At 47.4% G+C, this 19,522-nt stretch overlaps 1 protein-coding gene across 7 annotated transcripts in view; it reads right to left on the bottom strand.

Annotated features, from left to right (window-relative positions):
- Positions 1-9,590: 9,590 nt before the first annotated feature.
- PRDM11 (PR/SET domain 11) overlaps positions 9,591-19,522 on the bottom strand; it is a 42,048-nt gene continuing 32,116 nt past the window's right edge. For 6 of the 7 annotated variants that reach the window (XM_063158850.1, XM_063158851.1, XM_063158852.1 and 3 more), the window contains 3 exons: positions 16,670-16,857; positions 12,925-13,575; positions 9,591-12,088 (listed from right to left, as the gene is read on the bottom strand). In XM_063158850.1, the coding sequence (XP_063014920.1) occupies positions 9,924-12,088; positions 12,925-13,575; positions 16,670-16,857 (3,004 nt within the window). In that variant the 3' untranslated portion in view covers positions 9,591-9,923. Of the gene's footprint in view, positions 12,089-12,924; positions 13,576-14,338; positions 16,130-16,669; positions 16,858-19,522 lie in introns of those variants that run through there. The other variant, XM_063158856.1, reaches the window with a different exon arrangement.

The following is a 19,522-nucleotide window of genomic DNA, read 5'->3' as shown; positions in this document are numbered from 1 at the left end:
CGAGATGCCCCTGAGAAAACAAGTCACACCTAAATCCAACACACCACCCAGTTCTCCAGACAGCTCTCCTGGACACCAACAAAGTGCAGTGGTGGCCTGGAGGGCAGCTCTGCCACTGCTGACACTCTGCTGCACATGGCTCCCCATCCCAGCCCTGGCACCTCTGCGAGGCACTCCCCCCCATGTGTCTGCAGAGGTACCACCAGTGTCCCCAGAAACAGGGTGTCTGGCAGCCGTGCAGACAGCACACTTGTTTTTCTCCTTGATCAAAACAACTTCAAATAGAGGACTTCAGAGAACCAAAAAGTCTAGCTAGCACATACGCTGTGCTGTGGGAGCCTTTGATTATCCAGCAGATATTTTTAGAGCCCTTTGTAAATGAGCTGTGGCTCCATTTGTGTGGTGTATGGCAACAGCTCTGCCAGAAACAGCCTCTGGTCCTCTGTGCCACTGCAGAGCTGGACCTGGCACTGCCCAGATATCTGCCCTATGATTTAAACATCTTGGGGGCCACCTGTTTAAACCCACCCATGTGCTCCGCTGCCTGTGCTTTTCCCTCTGCCTCAGGAGAGTAAGATAGCGAAGATGGACCCCTGGAAGTGCTGCAAACCTGCTCTTGGCATCATAGGCCCCACACCTCCTGCTTCCAGGAAGAAACATGTCCAGTTTTTTTTGCTAAATGATGTTTCTAGCACCAGCTGCTAACAACAGTCAGCTCCATGGAGCATATCCAGTACACCAACAGAGCTGGGGAAGTGCGTGGCAGGCTTTAGTGCTATGACAACCATCACTAAGGAATTTTTCAATTTCCTTTTCACTCATATTGACATGAGAATCACTGCTCCTAAAAGTGAAGGGCACCTTTAGGCCTAGATCAGATTAATTTTGTGCAAGCTTCCATTCCTGATAAAAGCTCAGATAGTGCACTTTGCTTGCAGGGATCTTGCTTTTAAGTCGTTGGTTTGAAGTTACCAGCAAGGAGGCCGATCACTGCCAAGGTTGACTAACTAGAGTCCATAGCACAAAATTGCCTGTAGGAAATGAATTACAATGCAGCAATGCATTTCACAAGCAGTTCTGATTCTTTACACATGGTTGAGCTGCTGAAAGTGAAGTATTGTCCTGCCTTCATGCTGTCAATTGACTAGCAAAAGCAAAAGCCCCAGAGATGAGGCTTTCACTGCTGACTGACAGGTGCCCAGGTTCCCAACTGAAGCTAAGCCCCACCAACCACCAGGATTTTGCTGGGCTTGCTTACTGCTCAAAAATAAGCAATTTCAAATCACTACAGTGAAAGCTACCAGAAAATTACAAACTGTGTGTAATTACACTGTGTGTAACATGTGGTCTGTTCAATGAAGTGGACTTTGAGGAAGTCACTAAAACAGCCTTTCCTATTAGACCTATTGGATGACTAATTTGGGGCTATTTTCACTTCTCAGATGAGAAACTGCCACTCACTTCCAGCCCCAGGGTCTACTCTCCATTAAAATTTGGAGGCATTCACTCTGAACCCAAAATTTCTGCACAGCCCTTCACTTGTGGGAATTGATGGGTCTACATGCACAGTTCCCCTGTGCTAATTGGAAAACCAGAATTCCTTCAGACAGGATTAAAGAGCCAGTCCTGTTGATGCTTCCATCCCTACACACTGAAGCTCAGCAATACTATCAGTATCAACACTCAACAGTATGCAGTGCCACACCCAGGATCTACACCCTCAGCTGCACAGCTTGCTCCTTGTTTTCTGCTTCCCTCCACTGCCACATGGACACATTTACAGCTGAGCCAGCAACTGTTTGTGCTGGAATGGCTTTGTTTTCTGCCTGTGTTTCTCTCTAGCTATACCTGTCACCCAGGGGTGGACTAAACCTTTGCAAGGTTGTCCCTGCTTGTACTGCCGTGCAAATCTGAACCATAGTCCCTGTGGTGCCTTTGCTGCAAGGTGTATCCTTTGCTGTGAGGTGTATCCACAGCAGCAGCCAGACTCAGCCCATGGAAGCAATGTTTTCAGCTGTTTGGACAACAAACAATCCACAGCCCAGGACTAACCCATGGACCCATGTACTCATTTCAGATATTGGCTCTCTTCCCATTTTGTACATGGAAGATCTTGGGTTCAGATCTTCCATGTACAAAAATACTCTTAATACATCGAACTGTTTTAAAAGTTGCACTTTTAAAAGCCCAGTGTCCAAAAATTCAAAGTCAGCCCTCTCTTTTAAGGATAGAACAAACCTAGCTTCCCCTGGATTTAGAGCATTTAGAGATCAAGAAAAGTCTCCCCGTCCTTCAATCCAAACCAGGCACATACGTACAGCTTTGTCAATCCACTTGACAAGCCCAGCCCACCACAGCAAAGCTAAAGGTAATACCACTGTACCTGACTAGAAAGGGTGTGAGAAGCCTCAAGGGCACCCACTCTGCATCCCTACCCAAAAAGAGCATGTGCTGATGTAGCTGCCAGGGCTGACCCAGAGCAGCCCTGAGCTGCTGGGAGGTGCCAGCTCCTGGTCTGCCTGCTGCAGCCCTGGCACAGCATTGGGATAACCCAGCCCATGGGGAAACAAGGCAACTCCATCACAGGACATGCTGGACCTGCTCACCAAGGTGAGGACTTCAAAGGGCCGCAGTGGCACTCAGCATGTCAGGAGCCAGTCACTCAGGAGGGAGAACAACCAGCAGCACCCCAGGGGGCTGCAACTGACCCTTCTGGATTAATCAGCACTGGATCTGCTCTTTATAGCCCTGGGCTGAGGGAAACGGGAGTGCATCAGCTTAGATGCCCTTCATCTGTCAAAATGACATTAACCTCCAAGAACAATTCAAATAACTGGCAACCCAACTTGATAAATTTAAATGCTTTTTTTCTTTTTATTAACAATCATTTTACATTACAAGGATAATATGACAAAAGGAAAGTTCTTGTGTACATACCATGATATATCAACATAGCTCTATTCGTATCCAGTGTCCTAGGTCCTTTCACACAGGTACTATAAAGCATAGTCTGTAAAGTAATAACATTTTAATATCTCCAAAAGAGTGATATTAACATATTAATACATATATAGTAATAGACGTCTAGATATTTTTCTCTCATTTCATATGTGTGTGTGGTGGGTGAGTGGGTGGGTGAGAGATCGCTTGAAACAGTTCAGCAGGGCTGTGCTTGGACGTGGATACAGAGAGGTTTGAGACAAAACCTCATTTTCTGGAAGTAGAAATGCATTTTTGCTAACTGTCGGGTGAGTCTATGAGGATGCCATGACTGGCAGAAAACTCCGTACCCCTCCCGTAGCATTTGGGACATTACAGCATATGAGACGTGGTTCCCCGCGTAGCCCAGCGAGCTTATTCGACATGAGGTGCAGTGCATGGGAGCCCCTCGCCGGGCGGCAGCACCACCAGCAGGGCGGCTGGGAGGCGAGGCCGCGGGCCGGGCTGGCGCGGGTGTCAGTGGCTTCGGAAGGAGGGGGCTGGAGCGAGAAAACTGTCTCTGAGGTTTGTGAGGAACAGGTGCTGAGAGCTCCCCGCCGCTGAGGGGCTGCGGCAGAGCGGGGAGCCGCCGCCGGGCAGGGGCGGCTGAGGTGGATTACCAGTTGTGTGGAGGAGAGAGGCCTGGGAGAGGGCACTGAGGTGTGTGACAGGGCCTGGGGACAGCTTGCACAGCATCTGCTCATGCAAAACCAGTGTAATGATCCATTCGGATGTCGGAATTACAACTCACCCTCCTCCCAACCAAAGTCAACAAATAAAACAAACGGCAAGGAGTGCAGTGGTTGCCAGGCCTGGTGTGGAGCTGCAAAGGCAAACCTCCATGCTTTCCCTCCAACCCTTGTGGGGAAGCAGCTCGCTGACTGACCACCTGCTGTTGGACCGGCCAGAGGCACCTCTCAGATCCTCTCAGGTGTCAGCCAAAGGCTTCAGGATGCAGCAGGGCCAGAGTCCTACGTGTGGCTGAGTGAAGGGAGGGATGGAGGGATGAGAGAGCTGCCCATCCCACAGGCATCAGCAGATACTCAGGGAGGGCTGATCCACCCCCACCCCAGCACAGAAATGCTGGTCATGGGAAAGCAGGTGTCTCTTTGCAGGGGCAGGGTAAGAGGGCTGCGCCCTTTGGTGCTTCAGCCTGGCAAGGTCCGAACGCTGTGTCCTGGGGCCCAAAGGCACACGTGTGACACTGACCATGTCTTCCATACAATCACATCATTCCCCTTCCTCCAGAAAGCCTCCCTGGGCCCCTGGCCAGGCAGGCTGCTCACAGGCTGAGGAGCAGCTGTGAGACCTGAGGGAGCAGAGTGGCTCCAGCAGCAGAACAGCAGCCAGCCTGACCCAACAGAGCTGGGTGTGCCTTCCCAACCGGGATCGGGCACTCTTATCCCTATTCTGCTCTGACTTCACGATTCCTTCTCGTTTGCACTGTTCCAGCTCCATACACTATCCCTGCCAGCACCACCTGTGTGGCTGTAACCTTTCCTCTGCTCAAATCCGCCTTGGCTCTCCTGCCGCCTTTATCCCAGCGCCACGGCTGTGTCGCTGACCGTCGCCTGCAAGTGCACCCACACTCTCGCTGGGGCCGCATGAGTGCTGGCCAGCGCAGGGTCTCCCTGGCAGAGTGCTGGCAACTGCTGAAGAATGCCAGGAGGAACTGCAAAAAGCCACGTTTCCTCAGCACCAGTGCCCGCAGTTGCCAACCGTGTCCATGCAGAGAGACAAAAGTGCATGTGAGGGTGGATATGTGTCCAAGAGTGAACACACAGGCTCCCAGCAAGAGGCTTTCTTGGGAGGACACTCAAGCATTTTCCCCTACCAAGACATTCCATTATTAAACAAACCTTATTTATCACTTGGTTAACATGCCAGCAAGGAAACCCCTTGGCCTAAACACAGCCAAGCCCCTCTCCATAGAGTACTATACATGTAAATGTAGGCCTCAGTGTATGGCTAAAACCATCCCATAGTCCAAAGTCTTCAGTGTTACGTGCCTTGTGCTAGAACACAGGGCCAGCCTTACACAAGGGTGGTTGAGTCTATCTCTATATTATATTTTTATATCTATTGAAAACATAGAAATATATAAATATATAGGATTTCATTTATAGATATATAAGCATGTGATTTTAATCTTTTGTACTGTGTGTATATGTACTGGGATGTGCGTATATACAATATATAGACCATATGCATATGTACTGTATACATACACTAGCTTACATGCACACACATCATACGTGTCTCCAAGGGAGACAGGAATTGCATAGGCATTACTGCATTGGATACAATGGCTGGGGGATTAACGTACCATTTCTCTGCTTTTAAGACCTCTTTTAACAGGGGTGAATGGGGAATCTGCAAAAGCAGAGGCTGTTGCTGCTTATTTGCAAGCCAGCTGTCTAGGCACTGGTCAAAACAAACAGCAATCCTCATGACATAAGAAAGGAGGGGAACTCCAAAGACCCTGCGGGCCATCTGGTTGAGTTTGTGCTGTGAGAAAGAGATGGACTGAGCCTGAATCATGTCTGAACAATCATACCAGCAAGAGCGTCACCAGTACAGGGGACATGGGCGCAGTTGGCTCAAGACCCAAGGCAAACACCACACGAGGACCCTGCCCACTGTGTCCCCTCACAGCCCCTGTAACTTCCGTGTGCTTTTGCTGGCATGGGAAGAGCTTTGGTTTCCTGTGAGGATTATCCCTGCTGAGGTCGGTCTCGTGGCTGGAGGGCCTGGATCCCTGTGGACACAAGGTGAGCCCTGCAGAAGGACACGTCTAAATGTGCTTCACAGATTTCTGCTTCACAGCAGGGTAAAAGAGGCAAGGAGCCTGAGCAAAAAGTGGGGAAGGGAAATTGGCAACCAAAAATCCCATGGGCTAGAAATACACACCTGAGGGTTTGGAGAAGTGTGCATTATTCACAGTCAGATGCCATAGCTAAGATGCAGGGAAAGGAGACAAAAAAGAGCTCATTCAAGAAAAACTGAATCCTCTGTCTTTGTAGCCTAACCAGTTCAAGACACTGTGAGCAACACATTCAAAACAGCTCCTCTCGCTCTCTCAGCACAGCAGGAAAGGCATTGATTAAACTCGAGGCATGGCAAACTTGGAGCCACGGAGGCCTCCCTCAGCACCCTGCTAAGCCCTCCCCATTCCTGCTGCTGCCTCCTGGCCTCACTGCCACCAGGCTGGGCCCAGAAATACAGGCACAGAGTTGCACCTAGGAAAGGCTTGGGAGCCCTAGGAAGCCAGGGGTGCTCTGCATTGATATTCCTTCCTCCCCCCTATCTTGTCTATGCTGGTAGTCAAGTTTCCATCCACAGACTATCCATGAAAGTAAGAGCTACAGATCTGAGATAGGCAGGCTAACCTGGAGAAAAAGCTTGCAAAGCACCTGCATTACCCTAGGACAAAGGCCAGGTTTATTTTCTGATGTGTGGGTAACAGGGAATTGTGTTGGAGGAGCTGGGCTGGGCTGGGCCAGCTGCTCTACCAAGCTCTTGTCTATCCTCATTACCAAGGTAAAGGGTCTCTGACCTTTCCTATCACGGGTAACCACAACATCCAGTGGCAGGAAATCACTGTTTTGCAAGCAGTTATTTGCTAAAGGAACAAGTGCTCTGCCTGTGTCAGCTGGATGCCAGAGAATATCACCACATGCTGCACATTTCACTGCACCATTAGAAATAAAAGCTGCCAGTGAAAGGTGTCACTGATGAAAGCAGGATTTGCAAGTGAACCAAAGGGAAGGAGTGACAAATAGGAAGAATAATTTCTGAACAGGCCACTGGCAACTTTCACCTTGCCATTTCCTCCCCAGTAGCAAAAGTTAGGAGGCTTGGATCGAGAGTTGTAAACAGGCCTCTTGGGCTGCTCAACACAAGCCCTGGGGGAGCATTCCTCTCTCCAAAGGTGTCTGGAGACTGGAGACTGTCCCCCAATGTTCCTTCCCTCCATGTGGGCCAGGCACTTTGATGGGCCTCTATGCCAAGGAGCTTTTGCTGCTGCAAACAGAAAGGCAGGTAATTTTTCCTCTCTACCCATGAAGAGCTATGGAGTTCTATGGATTCTGTGACCTATGCTCACCTTGCCCATCTCCAGTCAGAAACTAAAGGAGCAGCAGTTTTTCTATCTTTTTACATCTCCTCAAGTTTAAAAAGGAAGGGAACCTGCCACCTCCCTAGTAGGTAGCAGCTCCAGAGCTTTGTGGCAGCACCCTGAGCAGAGCCAATTCAAACCATGCCTGGAGAGCTACGAGCCCCTTGTGTGGAGAGATCCCTACTTCATGGTCAGGCCAACAACCACCCAAGGCTGTACAGCTAGCAGGGGGTTTCCAGTTTAATTTTCACTGCTCTGGATGAATGGATCAACTTGATCATAAAATTTGTAAGAAAATACAGGAAAGCATGAAAACAAAGCCATTTTTCATGCTTCCTGGGTGTGTCATATCAATGCCCCTGTGCTGCAACTGTGGGACGCCCTGACCTAGCTTGTGCCATTTCCATGAGGCACACATGGAAGAGCACCCAGCGCCTGCACCCCTGGCGGCAGTTTGGCAGCAGCTGGGTGGCCCTGGTGCAGCTGCCCTCTCCTGCCCGAGCCAGCCTCAGGCTGCACGTGCTGTCAGAGGTAAGGCAAGGGGTAAGTGCTACAGAGGGTGCTGACCAGCCCTCACTGCTACATTCACAGGGTCCACTCTGCTCCACTCGGACCATCTGACTGGAAGGCCCTGTTTTACAGCGAAGGGGCAGTGTCAGGACACAAGGACAGGCCACCACTCATGTTTTGGGTGGGCTCAGTCCCTCCTCAGTCCGACAGGGACAGAGGCAAACACTTCCAAAACCCTGACCAACACCAGCCTGGCTGTTCCTGTGTGGTCTGAAAGTTGAACCACTCCATAGTGGCTTGGCTGCACACCTCTGCCAGTGCTGGCTGTGAAGTTCTGCTGAAGGCAAAGGGGTTAGCAGGAGGTGAGTGAGACCTAGGTAGAAGTGTGTGTTTTCCTGGGGAAGACAGTGCGTGAACCCTGGCAGTGAAAGTGACTCAGAGAGAGATCAGTTCCAAACATGCTACATCTCCATTGAAAACAAACAAAAAAGTTTAAAAAATAAAATAATATTATATATATATATATATATATATATTTATATAAATGAAAAGCTATTAACTAGCAGCAACGGTTCTAGAGATATCTTAGCACCAAGACCAAGGGCAGGGGGGTAACAGGAGAAAGGAAAGGTTCAGTGTTGCTGATACCACCATCATGTTTCCAAACAACACAGCTTGGCACAAAGCTCATCCCTCTGGGAAGTGAGAACATGTTGGCTTGGACACCTTTTGGACAACACGTCTCACTCCCACAATGGTCTGGTCAGGTTGGTGCTGTCCATGCCACATCAGCAGGGCAAGGCACTAGCATCTGTGGAGTTTTTGCACCTTTTTTGTTTGTGTGGGGTTTTTTTGGTAGGTTGGGGATTTTTTTGTGTTTTTTGTGTTTTTTTTTTTCTCTTTTCTAACCTGAAGTGATATTGTGTGGATGGAGCTTGTTTACTTCAAAAAAAAAATAAAACAAAGAAGAGCCCCAAGCCCACAGAACAATCTCTTTGTGATGGAAGGTGCAAGTCCCCCAATTCACATTTCAGCTGGACTCTGTATTCCTTCAAGAAAGGAAGAAATATTTTGCAGGAAGAAGCAGAGCATTCCTTCCTCCTGCTGTCATCAGTCTGCTGTGCTGTGGAACATGTTACCTTGGTCACAAGAGAGTAAGTGAACCTTTGTAGGACATCACACATGATTATAATCCAAGATAATCTTGCATTGATAGCTCCTGCCACCAAACTGCAGCAGGTTTTTCTTTCAGTCATTCCAAACAAAACAAAACAAAACAAAACAAAACAAAACAAAAACCCCACAACAATCTAGGATTATAAAGACATGGTATAAATAATGTAAATTAGAATATAATTTTTCAGCCTTTGAATCTCCGCCCAGAGATGGCTCTCGACTCATTGGCTGTCTAGCTTCCACAGCAGCCCTGGTTTTGAATGAATAGTTGTATATATATATATATATTTATCTCATACAATATAAAAATATAAATGCAAAAATTTCCCCCTGCCTTCTCTATTTTGCTATTTTATAGTCTGCACATGACATCATGTTATAACATATGTATGATAGACTGGTACTACGGTTATCATAAAAGGAGCTGAAAGCCAAGTATTACTCTACAGCCCAAAGGTAGGGAGAACTGAGAAAGGGGCATCACAGTTTAGTGGAGGCATTTGTTTCTAAATCAGAATAAAAACCCAAAATAATGCCCCCAGCCCTCCTCTCCTGTCGGTAATTTTTTGATTGAAAAAAGTTTCCACTCAGCTGAAGAGAACTGGGGGCAACAAAACACACGGGTTGCTCTGTCAGAAATTAGAAATCTGATGGTTGCCAACAAAAGGCTCAAATGGCTCAATAACTGGGCTGAACAATGGAAAGAGAGGCAGAGATTGAAACCGAGGGAAAAACAAACAAACAAACAAACAAACCCCAAAATGAAACAAAACAAAACAAAAAACAACCCAGCAAACTGGCAACACACATACAAAGGAAACTGCTGGGAGGATGAGGCTGACAAAGACCCGTTGTCTAGCTTATAGGTTGTTAGGTTTGAACATGTAGAGTATGGCCCCAGCACATGCTTCTAAAGAATGAAATGTTGCCACCTACATTGCAGCTGCCATGGTTGGAGACACCAGTAAATGTCTAAACATTGTCTCAATCTTTAAAATTCTGCTTAGCTTCTATCAGACGCACATCGTCTTAAATTTTCAGTGTGGGTTTTTCCTTAATATAGATAATATATATATTTTATATAATATATCAAAGTTTAGAGTATAGATTAAAAAAATTATCTGATCTGAGGCATTCCTTCCTAAATATCAGGGTAAAACTCAGAGCCGTGGTCCATGCTCTGCAACATCGGCTTCTGGTCAAGAGATGACATCCTGCTCAGCATTTCGGCCGAGAGCGCGTAACTGTTGCCTGACTTCTCCTCGAACCAGCTATCGAGAGCCCTTTTGCAATCGAAGTTGGCAATGGGCGGCCCGTTAACAGCAATCGTCAACAGGTCACTGAGCTGCTCCAGCGTCAGCCGGGAGCGGTTGTTCTTGCGCACCCTCTGCAGGGCGGTGCGCCCCTTCTCACAGCAGGCTGAAGAGGTGGGAAGGACTTTGAGGATCTGGACTATTTTATTTAGGAGGGGAAATCTCTGTTTGTATTTACAAATGTGACTGAGCAAATCTTTAAAACCATTTTTGGTATAATAATCCACCTTGAGTTCCCGCCACTCCATCAGCAGACTCCCTCGAGTGTCCATCCCTTCTCGGCAAACTTCTCTGGAAAATGATGGGACTGTCTCCAGATGTTCAAATATTTGTACCATATCCTCCTTCCCATAGCTCATGAGCTCATCAGTGCTTCTGGGCCAAGCTGCAAGGTCAAATACCTGACAGGCCTTCACAAATGTCCGGCTGCGGGAATCAAACCTTTGGGCTAGGATCACCTGGGTCTTCTGGCAGATCTTTTCTCTGATCGACTGGAATTTGGCTTCAGCCACCCGTAGATTTTTCACAGCAATGCCATTAAAGCTTTCACGGAAGTTTTCCTCAAACTCCTGCAAGTACTCCCCAGGGGAGTCTGCTAGCCGGCTGATCTCCTGGATGGCCTCCTCTATTTTATCATCCACCTGTGACACAAGAAGGTACTCCCCTTGGAAGACGTAGGCAAGGCGTGAAAGCACAGCGATCACATCCAGCAGGAAGTAGATGAGCTTAATCGACTGGTAGTCCATCAGGAACTGCAGGAGGGCCAAGGCAATGGCAGAAGCATCTGCCCTTTGGGTTTGGCCACTGACATCTTTGAGATGGGCCACAACCTCAAGGTAATCCTTGATGAGAGCGTTGAGCACGTTCTGCTCCCCAATGATCCACTTCACTGCTCGAATGTCCCCCAGGAACTCAGTCTCCTCACACAGAGTGGCAGCAGTAACCCTTAACTCGCACATGAGTCGGGGAGAATAACGATAGAAACTGAGCAGTTGCTTCAAATTGTTTTCTAGCTCCTCCAGACATGGTAGTTCCTTCCCACTAATGGCATCCAAAATTTCCAAGTGGGGCCTATGCACCATAAAGGGAAGACAGAGAAGCCAGGGCAAGGTCTTTCTGATTGTCATGAACAAGTTGGCTCTCAGGCTGGCGGTAATGTTAGCACCATCAACTCCCAAGCCGATAGTTGGCTTCTCATCCTGCAATCGTATTCCCAGGCTGGAAAAAGCCCGATCTAATGCTTGAAGGTAACTGTCTGTTGTAGAAAAGCCGAGCTCCTGAAGAGACAGGAATTCAGTTGCTGGAGGCCCATCGCTGCTGGTGTACTGCACATAGACTGCAACTGTATCTGCAAGCAAGTCGTCGCTCTGCCCATCCAGAATGATGCTGAGGAAGGGAGACTGCCGGATGCGCTCAACCAGGTCCTCTCGGAGAGCGCGGGCAATATGGTGAATTAAGATCTGGCAGTCTCCCTCATTCATGTACTGATCCACCACCTTCAGTTCACACTTTCTCAGTAGTTCTGCCAGAGGCCGAAAGTCGTAGTAGGGCCTGCCCTCCAGGGCCAGGTGGTAGGCTGTGTTGAAGAGCAGGGTCATATTTCGGCACATCTCTTCTGTCTTCTCTGGGTGCATCCTGAGCTTGTAAAGCTGCAGGCACTTCTTGTGGAGGTTGCTCTGGCTGTGAAGCTTTATCGTGTGTATCTTGAACTGCTTAGAGCCAATGATGAAGGCTGAAGTCCGAGAAGATTGCACTGTGTACTGCCTACAGACGTGGCACCACATCTCATTCAGTGTCGGGGAGTACCGCAGAAACCAAAACTTTTTAAGCCACTCTTGCTTGAACCGCCGTATCCTCCGTCCTGTTGCAGAAGACATCTTAGAAGGCTCATCTGTAGCAGCAATCATATCATTGGAAACTGATTCATCAGCAGAATCCACCTCTTGGTCATCGTCCTCCATGATGGTGGGAACTGAGATGATACTTTCTGAAGCTGTAACAAAAAAAGGAAAAAAAGGAAAAAATATGGTATTTACAAAGTTGCTGAGCTAGAGAAGCATCCTGTTGGTGACAGTAAGAGCACTGCCCAAAGAGCTGGCCACAACGTCTCTTCTCCTTCCCACAATACATTATAGATAGAATTTTAATAATGACTTTAAAAGGAAAAGAAATCAATATCTCTGCATAAGAACTTTGTCTCCAACATGCCACAATGAACAGCAAAAAAGGACACTAGATCCTGGCCACTTGAACAATACACTGTGTGACCCAAATATTCCTTTTATTGAAGGCTCCTGGCTGCTTGACAGCATGTTCCTGGAGGAAATTAAATGTATCTTCAAAAAGGCAAACGTGGTTGTGTTAAGGCAGTGGAGGAAACAAAGAGTGATTTCCAACAAGGGACACAGCAGGACATAATTTCATACACAAAGAGAGCACATTTCAGCAATACAACAGAGTCATTCATACTTTCTTGGTAGCATATGAGGCATTGTGGAAGGTCTTCCGCTGAAAGAGAATGCATCAAAAATACAGCAAACAAACTGTCTGCAATGGAATGTCTTTTTTATTGGCAGTGAATTATCAATTACAATGGCAACAAATAGAGCAAATTGTCATACAGAGTCTTTCCCAAACAGTTTTCCACTGTACCCACAGCATCAGCTCCTGGCCCACCCAGTCACAAAACCTGACAAAGAACCTTCCATGGAACCACAGGTTCACCTGAATACTCAGAGCAAAATGCTTTAGATGGGTACACAGCACACAGGCATCTCACTACTCTCCTTAGGCAGGGTTTGGAGAATGCTCTAACTCGGCAAGGCTTACCTGTGGGGTCTGAGAACTCTTGGAGCTCGGGTACCTGGGGCGGTAACACGGGTGCCTCGGGTAACTTCCCAGATCTCAGCATGTCTAACTCAGCCTGCAGCTCCCGGATTTTCTTCTTCAGCCGGATGCAGTTGGGGCAGAAGGACGTGGTGGGGATTTCATGGGAATTGCCTTGTGCAGAGGCCAGTGACAGCTCAGTGGGGCTGTCTGCTTTAAGTGACAGGGGCTCTTCTTCCTCATCTTCAAGGATGCTCATCTCCTTGGCTGAGATAAAAGAGGAACTGTGAGGGACCCTCCATTCGCTCTCCCTCTGGTTTCTGCTGAGGCTCAGGGAGCCGTGCTGCATGGCACTGCCACACTGCTCAAAGATGTCTTCAGCCTGGTATTTAGATGCTCTTCTGAGGGGAAGTGGTGTACTTGTTGTTAACTGGTTGTCTTCAAACTTGGCAGACTCCAAAGAAGCCTCCAAGACATCTTTGAAGATGAGGTCAATTTTTTTTTTCTTTGTTTGGGAGTGGGATTCCCCTTCGTCACAGCTGCGCTTGTAGGGGCTCTTCCCCTGCTTTAAGGTAGTGAACTGGAGTGCTCCTCTTGCATCCTCTTGGTTTTCTACATTCTTTTCTGAGTTTTCATTCTGTAACATTTTGTCTCCTAGAATGGAAAATGAGGGGTGGGGATTATCACTGGGAACAGAGCAACATCCCTCAATCTAAAACTCAAACAAATAAGAACAAAAAGGCAGACTGAATCCCTGCAGGTCTGCATATTATGTTACAAGCCAGGGAACTGACACAACTCTGGAAATTGAGGCTTGCAAGAGGAGAAGCCCCGCTAATGGGCATGTCTGCAAAAACAGAGACAGTCCTGGGTAACCACAGCAGAGTAGAACCCACACACTTCAGAGAAGAGAAACTACAGGCAGCTTGTTTAACCTAAAGGTATAACCAACCTGCGTTGGAAGAGGACTATGAGGTGAATGACTGATCATAGTGGAAACTATACCCAGAGCCTAAGTGCTATTTTGGCTGGCTGGAAGTCCTGTGCCTGTTTTGACTTGGTAAAAGGTATCAAGCGTACAGCAGTGCAGCGAGAGATTTACACCATTTCATGACAACCCCAGTGTCTGTGCACGCCATGGCACAAAGTTTGCAAGCCCCTTTACTCTTGTTCAGTTTGGAGGCTGCTCCAGAAATGCAAAGGTAAAGGAGTAAAAACAACTTGCACACTTAAAACCTAAGGTACACATTGCCAACTGAGCTACAACAGGTGAATGCCCTCCAAGGATGGGACATCTAGCTTGTCCTGGTGGAGTCTGAGAGCATGACCATTCAGTAATTGAAAAAAAAAATATCAAAAGTAACCTCATATAAATTATTAATTGCTTATAATAAAGGGAATAGCCAGATTTCCTTACCTGGAAATTCAAAAGACGATACGTTTGGCTCAATTTCCATCACTCTTCTATCTTGTAAATAACTTCAAGCATTGATGGCTTCCCAAACAAGACGCTGCTTTATGCTGATTTTTGATTTTGTTTGCTTAAAGTGTATTCATGCTTTCATAAGAGTTATGGAGCAAAAGCTACCATTCCCTCTCTAAGGAGAGCAATGCTAAGAATGCAGAAAAGATGCAAGACTCGAAACAGAGTAAGGCACTGTAAAAAGGGCTGGCCTGAATGGATGGGATTTTGCACTGAGTTTGGATGCTGGCTGGGAAACCCAGACACTTCTTTAGGGAATCCATAACAACAGATCTCATTTTCAACACATTGATGAGAATTTCTATGGACAAAGCTTTTACTCTCTCTCTTAGCATTTCCCCTGTTATGGACCACAGCAACTATTGTGAGAGGTAGTGATTTAGAGAACCGGTTCTTCTTTCTTGGTGATTTTGTCCCCCAGCCAGGTGAGTGCTCCAGCCCTATTGAAAAGCTAGAAATCACAAGATGATCCCTCATATTATGGTCTCAACTCCAATGATGAGGCGGCTCAAAAACAATCAGCAGAAGCAAAACCCAGGAACCATGTTATTTTTCTGTGAGTTCGTAAAGTGTGCCACTTCCTTTGACAGACTCATCTGCAAGGATTTGAAATCTTTTAAATAGAAAGTGACTCAGCAGATTTTTGTGCTGCTTTCTGACCACTTCCCAGTGCCCTCCCAGTGGAGGCTTTGATGTCTCTTGCAAGTCTAGCAATGGCCCAGGTGATGCTCCATTTTAACATCTCTGTGCCCCTTCTGTGAATGCAGGCTGAGCCCAGCTTGCAGCAGGATGAGCTCACCAAGATGTCAGGGGGTTTCTGGAATGGTCTCTGTAGCCACATGAGTCTCTACCTGAAGGTGCATTAGGCTGTGGCAGGTTCTGGAGAGTCCTGAAGCAGATCTTCACCACACTTGTAGCACAGAGCAGGCTGTGAGTTACCATTTCAGCTCCCACAAACCATGACACCATGACAATCCAGGACTAAAGGCATGTCTGCATGACAGGGCAATAGCTCGTAGCCTTGGTGGCCCTGTAGAGCAGCTGCTTCAAGGGCACAGATTGTCTCTTGCTGTACTTTCAGAAAGCACTAGGCCATCTGGATGACTAATGTGTGCATGTTACAGCAGCAAAATCACTGCAGCCTGTACCTAATCACTCACTGGTGTTCATTAACATAAAAAAGCAAATTCATACCAATGTTAATTCAGAAGTGGGAATTACCCAAGTACAGCCACCACAATGTAACACTGCAAGTGCATAACAACCCTAAGGTGATAGAGATAACCAGCTTTTTCAGGACAACTTGTCCACCCCATGACTGAAGAGGAGACACCTTTTACCAAGTCAAGGCAGCAACAGCAGCTGTGTAATAATATACTCAGGAATGATAATTACAAATTATATTTAGTGTGGCTGCCCCTCTGAGGCCCTGCCATTCTGCATCTAGCCTGGAAAGAAATGTTCCTAATTAACTTCAGGTATCAGCACTGTACAGATGAACAGATGCATTAAGAATTTTTGCTTTCCTCTAAAGCTTCCTGTATTGCTGACAATACGTGGGCCCAAAGAACTGCTGGGTTTGATTCAACATTGCTACTTTTTAGACAAGATAACAATTTTTATCCAAGGAAGAATCAGTCTGACAAGTACAAAGCCTCCTGTACGTTGTACACACATTCTAAGGTTGTGAGACTAAGGAGCTGATGTCGCGCTGATCCCAAATTATCTTTCTGAAGAAAGAGGAGATAAATTAAACGAGGAAAATGGACATACAAACACACCAAGGAAATCTCATTCATATGGACAGAAAACCAGCCACAGCTGCCTCAAACAGGGGCTGCTCACAGGAGCCAGAGAGAGCAGCATGTTCAGAGGAAAAACCTAACTCTGTCTTGTAGGATCATCAGCTTGGCAATCTTCGGGCCAAAAAGTCTTGTGACAGGGGTGCTCTGTATCCCTGGGCATTGCATCAGGCCCTTCCAGCACACACACACACAGCATGGCACAACACAACACACGACGTGACACATCACAGCACAAATCTTTCTTTCATGATCTCCATGACTGTGGGTATCTTACTCTTCTTGTACACCCATCCATCTGTGCCAGACAGAGCTGGGGGCTCTCACCCGGAGGTGCTCTGCTTCTAGAAATGCAGTTCTCCTCACACAGCCTCTGCAAAACCTACTTCACCCACCACACTTGGCCCAGCTGTGGGGCAGCCTGAGGGGATCAGGAGAGAGGATGGAAAGGGAAGGGACTCACCACTTGTGCAATTTCTGTTCATGGTTTCCTGGGACATACTGTGCAACCGCTTCATGTAATCCTCACTGTACCAGACCCGCAGCTTCTCCCCAGGGTGGATGTCGCGGCAGGCACGGAAGTAAATCCTCTCGCTGTGCTGGAAGGCCATCAGGTTCTGCTCCCTCTCCTCCCGGGAGATGATGACGTACCTGAGGGCAAGGGGACAAGGCAGGTGTGAAGCACAAACTTCTCTCCTGTGCCCCCCCTTGCATCAGAATGACAACCATGAAGAAGCCAGAATGACCTCTGGAGAGAGAACATCAACACAGCCAGGCTGGAAAGCATGGAGTTATAAGCAATGGTGTGCAAACGAGCATGGACACCCAGGGAACACTAAGCCAGTGGGGCTGTTTTTTGCTGGGGAAGGGATGACACAAATGCACATCCAGTCTGAAGGGATGTCTGCCAGCAAGGGTGACAGACTCTACCAGTCAGAAATATCTTTGCCTAGTGATGGAAACAAGGACTTCTGGACTCCTACCATCACTTCACGTCCCAGGGCTCCCTCCCTCGTTCTCAGGAATACCTGCAATACAGAAGGGTTCCTCTGCCTGCCTGCTTCCCAAAAACACTGCCTTCCTTTTTTGGTTGGTAACAGATTTGCTTGCTTCTGTCCTTTTAGGCAAGCAGAATTAAGATTCTAAGGACAGAAACATGGATACCTAATGGGCATGGGAGTACATGCTGGTTGTCCAAGGACATACCAGTATTGGAAGGTTTTGCACTTCAGAGTTCAGCAGGGTGCGACAAAAAATACCAATTCAGCTCTGCAAGTGGAAACCCCAACACCACATTGTGGGGATCTCCTGGCAGTGCTAACAAAAAGATCACTTCCAGAGCATGGGATTTATTTTCCTGATTTAAAACAGCTTCATGTCAGCTCAGCAGAAATGTATTTATTCCTACTGCAAGCAACTGGCCCTCTGTGCAATTTGCTAAGACAACGATCTATCACTAAGGTCATATTACTTGCTCTCACACTCCTCATATTCCTGCTAGAGGACATGAAAAAGGCTTGGTAATACTGGTTCCAGTTGCCACCAGCATGAGCTCACAACAGCTACCCAGGAAAGAGGCCCCATCACAGCATGTGTAGACCCCAAATCAGACATGAACAGCTCATAGCTAAAACTTATTTTTCTCTTATGCTATTTGCCTCTGTTGCTCAGCACACCCTGCTGCAGCAACCTCAGCAAAGGCAAGGAGCCTGCAGGGGAGCATATGGCTCCTCTGACATCTGCTGCAATTAGTCCTTGCCTAAGTTCCCTAATGTATATACAGGTATTTCTTTGGCTTAAGAAATCTGTCAAATGTTTTGAATTTTCTACCTTCTCTAGCCATGTGAATGCATAGATAAAGACACAAGTCCACCTGCCCGTGATCCCACTAACCCACACATATAAGGTCACAAACTTGGTGAAACTTCCCACAAAACACAGAAAAGAAGTCTGCAGTGGCAGTGTCTCAGACTGCCTGAGGCTCTGGTTTTAATGTTAAGCAACTGTGCATGTGCCTGCAAGCAGTTGTATTTTTCCTAATGTCTGCTACCCAGGATTCTCTGCCATCTTCAGTAATTATTTAAACACCAGACTGGTACTGCCAACATTGGCTTTTCTTAACCTTTATTTACTTCTGATCACAAAACAAAGGAACTTGTTTGTGTATTTGAGAAGGAAGAGAGACCTGGACCAGTGGGGTGGGAAGGAGGTCCTGCAACAGCACACAGCTGTCAGGCTATTGCTTTTGTGTGTTAGCTATCACTATTCAAAAGGTGTATGCATGCCTTCAGCCAGCCATGAGATCCACAACCCTTGAGACTGACCAGTGTGCTGATGCCTTGCAGCACAGGAGATCCTAGAGGATGCTCTCTCCAGTCCAAGCAAAATGTTAGGATGCTTCCTACCACCAGCTAAGGAGAGACCCTGCTTTGCATCCCACCATCCACAACACATCAGGCTGCCCCTGTGAAGATTTACTAATCTGAAGTCACTCAGAGATCCTTAATATAACATACATGACCTTTACATCCACAGCCAGTGGCACCAAGGAATTCAAGCAGCAGTGGCAGTATGGTATAGTGCATTTTCAGTAAACTGTGTTTGACAGTGACATGTAGAAAATACTTTGAATGGGAAGTTAACTATTCCCACAAGGGCTCACTTTTATTATGAAGTATTTTGTTAAGCATGAGCTTTTCTGTTCACTGTTCTCCTTCTGCTTCTCCATGTTTCTGCTGGAGTATCCTTCAGTTCTGCTGCCCGCATCCTGTGGCTCTGGCCACCTGCTGGAGCAACAAGGGGCTGGGAGGAGAGTGCAGGCAGGAGGGCATGAGCTGCAGCACTGCTGCAACACTGCAGCAAATGCTGCCTGGCTGCTCATCCAGCCTCCTGCAGCCACTGGCACAGCCACTCCCATCAGAAGGCCCCAACAGAGATTTCTGGGATAATCCAGTCACAAACATGTTTCTTCTCAGCTGCACCCAGCTAGCAAGTGGTTCACACTCCTAGTGAGGAAGCTTTCCATCTGTGATACTTCCCTGAGGTAAGGTAAATGGGATGAGATCATCCACACAGAAGACACAGTTTTGAATCAGTGCTGCCCAGCCCCAGGCTCCAGTTTCTCCAGAGGCACAAAAGACACAGGTTACAAAGGACTGCATAAACCCCACATTCCAGCTGTTGGTCTGAGACACTTAGTGCCACCACCGCACACCACAGCTAAGAGGCAGATACTTTCCAAGGATGGAGAAAATCATTCCACAAAAGTGCAGCCAGCTTGGTGACCCAGGGGCACAAACCACCTGCTGAGGAGAGG

The sequence above is a fragment of the Melospiza melodia genome, chromosome 6, assembly GCF_035770615.1.
Source record: "Melospiza melodia melodia isolate bMelMel2 chromosome 6, bMelMel2.pri, whole genome shotgun sequence".
NCBI classification, from domain to species: domain Eukaryota; kingdom Metazoa; phylum Chordata; class Aves; order Passeriformes; family Passerellidae; genus Melospiza; species Melospiza melodia.
This window is presented reverse-complemented; position numbering and strand designations above follow the sequence as displayed.